Here is a 9,499-nt window from a genome sequence, read left to right as displayed (position 1 = left end):
TAGCTCTATACACACAGCCTTACTAGCTCTGGGTCTCTGCAAGGAACTCACCTTCCGGAACTTTCCTCACTGATAAAACAGAGATACTATCGACTTCATGGTATTCGTTTGAGGATCAGACAAAAGCACATGAAATAGAGAACAGTGCCCACACCTCAGTTTACAGCTACTGCTACTACCTGGCCATTTGTTTGTGGCCTTGAGCTTTTATCTGCTTGGTTCACCTAGAGAAGATTCTTCTGCCCTGAGCCTATTTTCCTGACCTATATACTGGGGGGCGGGGGGAGTTCCCGCTGTGGCTCAGTAGGGTAAGAACGTGACATAGGGTCCGTGAGGATGCAGGTTTGATCCCTGGCCTCGCTCAATGGGTTAAGGATCCAGTGTCACCATGAGCTATGGTGTAGGTCGCAGATGTGGCTCAGATCTGGCATTGCTGTGGCTGTGGTGTAGGCTGGCAGCTGTAGCTCCGATTCAGCCCCTAGCCTGGGAACCTCCATATGCCACAGGAGCGGCCGTAAAAAGGAAAAAAATAAATAAATTTTAAAAATAGTCTGGGGGTGAGAACACGCAACCTGCCTTGTAGGATCATCACGAGAGCTGGGAGAGGTCCTGGCATAAAGCCTGGCACACAGCCCAGCTCCACCAACAGTGCCCATTACTCCGATTCTTCTCATCATAATTAGCTTCTCCTAGGAACTGAAAATTGGCTCAAACTCCCAACACTCCCGGAATGATTCCTCACTCACAGCTCGTGGGGAGAGAAATATTGGGATGTTTTTCTTTCATAAACACAAGAACTGCCCAAGAGACGCTTGAAGTTTTTAAAGCTTTTAGAAGCCCGCCTCAAAATAACACACACACCACACACACACACACACTAAAACAGATGATTAACGAGAATCTGCTGCACAGCACAGGAAGAGCTACTCAGTTATTTGTAATAACCTATCTGGGAAAAAAGAATGGATACATTTATAAGTAGGACTGATTCACTTTGCTGTAGACCTGAAACAAATACAATATTGTAAGTTATCTATATTCCAATAAAATTAAAAAAAAAAGCTTTCAGAGGCCCACCTTAGAGAAGAACCCCCCACACACAATAAAGCAAGTCTGAGGCTAGCACACATGCGATACTTCCTCTATAGCTCTTTTTTTTTTTTTTTTTTTTTTTTTTTTTTGTCTTTTTAGGGCCATTCCTGCAGCACATAGAGGTTCCAGGCTAGGGCGAATCAGAGCTGTAACTGCCGGCCTACACCACAGCCACAGAAACAGCAACACAGGACCCAACCTGCATCTTTGACCTATACCACAGCTCATGGCAATATTGGATTTTTAACCCACTGAGCGAGGCCAGGGATCAAACCTGCATCCTCACGGAGTCCAGGCAAGTTCTTAACCTATTGAGCCACAAAAGAAACTCCTACAGATTTTTCTTGACCAGAATTTTTTTTTTTTTTTTTTTTTTTTTTTTTTGGCCTTTTAGGGCAGCACCCATGGCATATGGAAATCCCCAGGTTAGGAGTTGAATCAGAGCTACAGCTGCCAGCCGACACCACAGCCACAGCAACTCGGAATCCAAGCCCTGTCTGTGACCTACACCATAGCTCACGGCAACGCCAGATCCTTAACCCACTGTGCTAGGCCAGAGATCAAACCCGAATCCTCACAGATACTAGTGGGGTTCGTTTCCTCTGAGCCACCACAGAAACTCCCTATAGCTCTATTTTTAAAATCTTGTCCTTTGTCTCAAAAAGTTAATGCTAATCAAACCTTAACAGGACCCTAAGCTACTTTGGTAGCTCTCAGGTGTGATTCAAAGGTCATGGGGTTTATAAGGTCAGACACCCTGGGTTCAAAGACAGGTCTGTGACTGCTGTGTGACTACAGATGAATCCCTTACCCTCTCTGAGCCTCGGCTTCCCCACTTAGAAAATGGGGAAAAGAACAGTATCGACGTCCTAGGATGCAAGGAAAGTCAAATGAGATATGAAAGCAATCTGAAATGTAAAGCACTATGTAAATGTGAATTGCTATTAGTTACTGCTAAGAGAAATGATATCCAATTTAATGCCAATCATAGCAAAGAGAGTACTTTAGGAAGCGGGCATCTCTGTGTCCTCCTGATGTATGAGTTTGAATTTCCTGTTTCCTTTTCACCATCTTTGCTTCCTTGTGTCTGCTATTATAAGCCACTTCACATCTTTTTGGAGGGAGGCAAAGTATCAAAACAGACAGCAGCTCTGTGGTGAGAAGAAACACGGACCGTCCACTGTACCTGCAAAATGACGGTGGGGTTAGACTCGCTGTCTGCAAACCCATGGGCTAGTTTCTCCACATGAAGGTAGCTGGTCATTTCAGGGATGGATACAGAGATAAGGCCAGCCTGCCCTACAGGAAACGCACCACCTCTACCACAGTTACTCAGCCCAGGGCAATGGGTATTGGCCAAGGGGAAGCCTGCTCCCCGAAATTTTCCCTCGAATCCTCCGGTTCTATCCTTCAGCTTCAAAGTGGAAGTCTGTATTTTGTTTTCCGTAGAATTTTTCGATGCAAAATGCCTTTTTGAAACGTTGCTTTTCTACCTCCCAGCTTACCATCCCTCTGGGGAGGAAGCCAGCCTGTCATGGGTTTCAATGAGACAGCCAGGTAGGCGAGACACTGAAGTGGCTGCAGCGTTTTAAAGATAGCACACGTGTGACACAAACACCATTCATAAACCTGAGTCACCGACTTCAGCTGGAAGCTGGTACATGTATAAATAGCCTGTGTGTGTCAAACAGAAGAAAAGAGGGGACGTTCGGGGAGTAAGGTCAAGATCATGGTGCCCAATTTAAACATAATAACAATCTCAGCCTTGTCATTATTTACAATCCCCTTACACCTTGAATGGAAAATTCTAAATGTGCTAACGTCCTCACGCTGAACTGAACAGCACGAATGATGCAGCATCAGAAATGAAGCTAGAATCACGTTGTCTCACTGCTCAACGGCCCAATGCCCCTAGTACAGAGTTGCCACTCCAGCCTTTTCTGGTCTCCGAACTGTTTGGAGAGCCTTAGAAGCCAGGAGCTTTGACCAATGGATTCGCATTCAACGACTCTGTGGTTTGGGATGAAACAGAAGAATACAGTTTGTGGTGGTGAAGAACTAACACTGGGAACATGTCATAAATGCCTTAAAAAATCACTTCTTTTCCACGATCCCCCCCAAACCTCCCCTGCCCACCCCCCCACCCACGCGTCACTTCGGCCATAACTCTGTACCAACATACGGCTCCCAACTCTGCTCCTGAGGTCACTAAATTCCCTAAGCTGGGCTCTCACAAAACAGAGTGGGGAAACAGACACCCCAGCAGGCTCAGGGCTGGATGTTGCCCCATGCAAATCTGCACACCTTCCAGGCCCTTCCCTTGGAAGTGAAGGGGATGGCTAGGACTTGGAAGAAAGGCAGGGGTCTCAGTAGCTCATGATGTCCTAGAGGCCTTCAGTCCATCCCACAGACACTCAGCCTTGACGCTGGGTCCGCCCTTCCCAAGCAGGCACCTTCCAGCCTTCCAGCCGCCACGCCACAGTCCAGCAATGCAGTGTGAACTTGCAGGGAGCCGTTCGATGAAGTGGATTCAGAAAGCAGCGATTCTCCATTCTTGCTCAGGAGAGGTTCGTGTTTCGTAACCCCTCGGGCCAGCTGAAGGGATCAACGGCCCGGGTGTGGGGTGTGAACAGCAAAGACAGACGCACAGGGCCGCAACACATGCGCACGGAGGGCTGACTTGGCCGCTGGCTGCTGCGTGCTTCCGGCTCCCCATTCAGAGTGGCTGCCCATCTCCTTCAGTCACAACCCCACACTGGTCCCCTCTCCAGCCACCCGTAGAAGCGGACTTCTCCATCTCAAGCCTCTCCCATCCCAGTCTCTGAGGATGTGCGTGGTCTCCGAGTTAGGAGCTCACTAAAGTGTAGATCATGCTGGATGCAAAAGGAAGAGGAAGAGAAGGCATTAGAGAGACCTTCCAAAAGCCGGACGCCTGCTTCTTTCTCACCACTGTCCCCCAACCATCTCCTCTCTCCCCATAGACCTCCCCTACTGCGTCCCACAACACTGGACAAAGCGTACTGGTCCCTCAGATGAAAGCTGTGACTGCTCTGAGTGCTATTATTATTCTCAACAGGATGACTGTTAAGGTTGTTATTCCTTTCTTGCAATCACAGGGCGGGTCCCCAAGGGCAGGGCGGGGTGGGGGTGGGGGTGTGGTGGATTCATTATCCTACCAGCTGCCACATGCGCATGTGTCCAGGGGCTCCCAGACTTCTTTTTTTTTTTTTTTTTTAGGGCCGCAACTGCAGTATATGGAGGTTCCCAGGCTAGGGGTTGAATCAGAATTGTAGCTGCCGGCCTACACCACAGCCACAGCAATGCCAGATCCTTAACCCACTGAGCAGGGCCAGGGATTGAACCTGCGTCTTCACGGATACTAGTTGGACCCTTAACCCACTGAGCCATAATGGGAACTCCCACGGGCTCATTTTTAAGTGCTGGATATGTGCAGCTGCTTCCCAGCCAGCTCCAACCTAACCCAAACCCTGAGGTGGCCCTAAATTCTAACCTCCCCACCCTCACTGGCTACTGTCATCCAGCCACTTTGGAGGCCACACTGGGACACTGGGAGATATCACGGCCTGCGGCAGGTAGGGACAGAGGAGCAAGGGTGCAGGTGAGACGCCCCAGAGCTGAGCCCCAAGGGGACCAGGAAGGAGGAGGAGAGGTTTTCAGAAAAGGCTCTCTCTGGGGGTATCAAACTACCAGCCAGTCTATTTAGAGCTACGTGCTTAGTTAGGATGTTCTGGGTAAAGAGGTGGGAAGAAGGGAGATTCCCGAAACAGAATTACAAAATCAGCAGGTTTTACTTAATTAGAATGGTGTTACGTAACATGGGCAGAACTGTAAGTACAAGCATCTCATGACCCAGCATGCCATTTGTGACGTGTGACCACTGCCGGGGGTTTCCGGTGAGGTCTCCGGGAACGCCTTCACACGGACTAGAGGGCAAGGGCCATGAGGCCCGGCATCTAGGGCCACAGGTGACCCGGGCGGCTGAGCTGCAGGGCTGCCACAGGCAGGGCGCCCTGTGGAGGAGAAGTGACCAATGGCACCGCTCAGTCACCGCCTCGGAGGCCTTGGTAGAATGTGTTTTGCCGTGTCGCCCAAAGGATGCGCCTGCCCACTGGCCAGGCCTCCTGCAGGACCTTCTGGCTTCCTCACTCCTTTATGCAGAAGTCCTGGCTCCCAAACCAGTCAGAGAGCTGCCCTCATCCCCAACAGCCTGTGACCCCCGCTCTCCAAGCCACTCCCACCCCAATGAAGACCAGGAGGTGGGCCCAAAAAGCCCTCCATCTGCTGCAGGGGTCAAACCCACCAGGGGGGCCAGCAACTCACCAGTAAAGGTAGTAGAAGAAGGAGAGGAGATAAAAGGCCAGCTTACACCAGGCCTCTTCTGACAGTAACTCAAGGTGTCCGCGTTCATGACCACGGGCGGGTCGTAGGCGAGCTCAGAGCTGTCTGCTGGACAGTGGAAATACCTGCAGGAAAGACAATGAGGCATCATTGGTTCTGTGGCTAGGACGGGACATCTGAAGTCGTCTGGGCCGGCTCCCCTCACACTGGAGTGCCCTCTGAGGAATCTCTGCTAATCCGGGATCTGCTGCCTGCCACAGCATCGCTGATCACAGCCTGGGCACTGCTAACAAGCAGCTCGGCCACCGTCTGCTAGCAGGTGGCAACGCCCAAGTCCTCAGATCCACCAGCATCACAGTGATGCCCTGAGAGAAGGAAAACGTGTCAGCTGGAGTTACCTGGCAGGTACCAGGAAGAGCTCCTTTCTCCAGGGATGCAGCGGGGTGGGATAGGGTTGGGGGTCTGCCATGTGTAGGGATCTGAGGATCAGTAGGGGACATAGGTGTAGCTAGACATCAGCCGCATCTCTGATGCCTAATGTCACTGTCCCACAGTTCTGCCTTAAACATTAATTACTTGGATTAAGCATTAATTACTTGTGGATAATCCTTCTTCCAAAACGCTTTTAAAATCCCGAATACCCTGGAGGGGCGTGATATTCTTCCACTCAAGTGTGGAAGAGTTTGCAGGTAATTTTCTCCTTGATGGAAGGACACAGAACAGCAACGAGAACAGTGCCCACGGCGGGGAGCGAGCAGCCCCAGAAGGAACGTGGATAAGCCCAAGAGCAGTGCGTGCAAGAGGGGAGGGAGGGGAAAGCAGACGTGTCCTCTTCGGAATATCACCTCTGGGCCACGTGAACCGGCCCTGCTCACAGAGGCGAGAAAGTCTGGACGTGGTCAGGCAAGAGGCCCCCAGGGCCTCATTCAAAGCCGAAGAACACGGTGACACTGCAGTCGCTGGCGCAGCTCTCTGGTCAGTCTGGTGAAGGAATCGGGGGCCGGGTACAAAGGAACAGTCTCAGGAGGCTCTGGGACAGGCATGGTCCTTCTCCAGCGAGAGCGAGGAGGACCAGGCGCGGGCTCTGCCCGGCTTCCTCCCGCCGGCTTTGAAGAGCATCTCTGTAACGCAGCAACTCCCGGAGCTGGTGTCTCAGGTCCCTCTTCGTCCCCTTCAGAAGACAGCACTGACGCTATCTGCCATCCACTCTGGGCCGAAAGGAACTCACAAACCAGATGCCATGACATGTGCCAGCTCACGACGCTCCGGGCCCCGCACCTCTCCTCTTCCCAGGAGCAGAATACAAAACCTATTCGCTTTCACTGTGGCCTTGTTCCCAGCGACCTCATTAAGTGGAAGCAAGAGGTGGCCGGGTGGCGGAGCGGCTCTGTGGACAGAGCCGGGGCTCTGTGGCTCTCCTGTCACCAGACTGAGCTTCCTCGGCTCACCCGTCATCTCCCTGAGCCTCGCTCAGTCATCTGGAAAAGGGGGGGAACCGCCTAAACACCAGGGCTGTTGTGACCATTATCTGAGGTGACCGAGGCAAAGAACAGGTCCTGACCCAAGGTGCACAGCCCTGCCTGTCCCGAAGCAAACCGAGAGCTGGGCAGAGGGGACTTGGCCCCAGCAGCACCATCACTGGGCTGGTCCTGCTGGAAGGGAGGGGGGGGGCGGAAAGGCAACAGAGCGTTCAAGGACTCTGCTTTTTAAAGGATGCACCCCCTCCTTGTTCCTTCTTCTTTCATTTTCTGAGTACTTATGAGTTGCCAGAACAAGGCTACACCCTGTCAGGGATTCAAAAACATAAAGACAAGTCCTCCATCGGCAAGAAGACTGTAGTCAATGACCCCTTACACACGAAAAGGTTCTGAGAGTGAGGACACAGCCGGCCCCCCACTTCTCCCACCCTTTCGGAGAAGTGACAGCCCCGAGAAGCAGTGTACCAATTTGAGTTTTGTAAGTTGGCCACATTGTTGATACCCTGGGTTGATCACACACTATTTGAAGGACCTTGCAATTAAATTCCTTGTAGAGGGAGAAGAGCCAGCCCCCAGGTGACAAGAACACGACCTGGGATCCGTATGGAGGTGGCCCTGCTGTGTCCCAGGGCAGTGATCCTGAGCCAAGACTTAACCTTTGTGAATCTCGGTGACCCCGTGTATACAGCAGGGAGCAGCATCCCCAACACACCCGATTATCGTGGATACTGGATGAGAGAGGCATGGCAGGTGTCTAAGTGGCTATGCAATGCATTTCAGAACCATACTGTTTCTATTTGCTTCTCTCTAAATTCGGATTTGAACAGGTTACCTTTACTTAAAGGCAGGACTGGAGTTCCTGCTGTGACTCAGTGGTAACAAACCTGACTAGTATCTCTAAGGATGAGGGTTCCATCTCTGGCCTCGCTCAGTGGGTTACAGCTCTGGCGCTGCCATGAGCTGCAGTGTAGGTCATAGACATGGCTCAAATCCTGTGTTGTTATGGCTGTGGTGTAGGCCAGCAGGTACTCCTCTGATCGATTTGACTCCTATCCTGGGAACTTCCATATGCCATGGGTGTGGCTCTAAAAAATTAAAATTAAAAAACACACACACACACACACAGCAGGACTTTCTTTTTTTATTTCTTTTTTTTTAATTTTTTTTTTTTTTGCTTTTTAAAGGCCATGCCCATGGCATATGGAAGTTCCCAGGCTAGGGTTGAATCAGAGCTACAGCTGCCAGCCACAGCCACAGCCACAGCCACGTGGGATCTGAGCTGTGTCTGCGATCTACACCGCAGATCACGGCAACGCCAGAGCCTTAACCCACTGAGCAAGGCCAGGAATCAAAACCCTCATCCTTGTGGATCCTAGTCGGGTTCATTACTGCTGAGTCACAACGGGAACTCCAAAATAGGACTTTCCTATGTAATGGAATCACCTTATCATCTTCCTTCCTCCCTAAATCGGCGATTTCCCCCCCCTCCTCCTGCTCTTGGTCACCTCCCAGCCACCCAGCTTGGAGAGTCCCTGTCCCTCACGGTCAGTGTCTGGTCATCAGCCAAGCCCTGTCCAGTTCATCCCCACCTCTCTTCCTCTCTCCGTGCCAGCTCCCACTGCCTGGCTCCCGCCTCCATCACCTCCATCAGAACCTCCTACTTAGATTCTGTCTTCAGCGTGTCACGCTCCAAGCCATCCTTCTGCTGGCAGAGGTCACCTTCCCAACAATCGGATCAGACAAAATGCCACTTTCTTCCCCAAACTTCCGAGAGCTAGCCCTTCCGTACAGAAAAAATTACTTCTGACTTCCCACCTGATCATTCCAGACCCTCCACACCCAATCCCAGCTGCTCCGCTCACTTCCGTCTAAGAAACCTCCCTCCAACCATGCCAACAACCACTGCTCCCCAAACACACCAGGTGCTCTGTTACACCTGGGCCTTTGCAGAAACTCATCCTCAGCCTCCAGTATGCTTTTCCAGACTGTCCCGTGTCACCCTCCATTTCTCTGCACTCCCACCTAGATTCCGCATCTACCTAAGAATAGATTTCCCTCTACTACTCAGGCATCTATTCCTTGAGGGTAAAGATTGTATTTTACTTTCCTCTTGGAATCCTCCACAATGTCTGGCATGTTCCATATGTTTGCTAAATGAAGGAACGAATGTTCTCGATGTGACCAAATCCAAGCTACGTCGTGCAGTAAAAGGACAATGGTTAAGTGTTTGGGGGGACCACACCTCTGGGAGCAAGGGGGGCGGTGTCATGAATTTAGCTGCACCATTATATTCTTCACTGCTTTTGTAGCCGCGCCCCGCCCCCGCCGCGTCTCCTGTATCCATATGTGACTCTCTTCCAAGGAGCCCAAATCACATCATCTGAGGCAGAGTCTTAGCAGGAAACAGAAGATCTAAAATCAGAACTGTCCCAGAAAACCCAGCCCATCTGGCAGGTGGGTTATTTTTACTAAAATATAATTCATGTACCAAAAAAATTCACCTTTTAAAAATAAACAATTCAGTGGGTTTCAGGATATTGCTGGAGTTGTACAACCGTCACCAGCATCTA

At 51.0% G+C, this 9,499-nt stretch overlaps 1 protein-coding gene across 1 annotated transcript in view; it reads right to left on the bottom strand.

Moving 5' to 3' along the window:
- Positions 2,041-9,499, bottom strand: part of CNIH3 (cornichon family AMPA receptor auxiliary protein 3) — a 205,350-nt gene continuing 197,891 nt past the window's right edge. Inside the window, 3 exon segments of the mRNA XM_021064387.1 lie at positions 2,041-3,965; positions 5,434-5,491; positions 5,494-5,576. Of these exon segments, the coding sequence (XP_020920046.1) occupies positions 3,938-3,965; positions 5,434-5,491; positions 5,494-5,576 (169 nt within the window). The 3' untranslated portion in view covers positions 2,041-3,937.

Source organism: Sus scrofa, chromosome 10, assembly GCF_000003025.6.
Source record: "Sus scrofa isolate TJ Tabasco breed Duroc chromosome 10, Sscrofa11.1, whole genome shotgun sequence".
Taxonomy (NCBI): domain Eukaryota; kingdom Metazoa; phylum Chordata; class Mammalia; order Artiodactyla; family Suidae; genus Sus; species Sus scrofa.
Note: the sequence above shows the minus strand (reverse complement) of the source record. Positions and strands in the feature narration are given on the sequence as shown.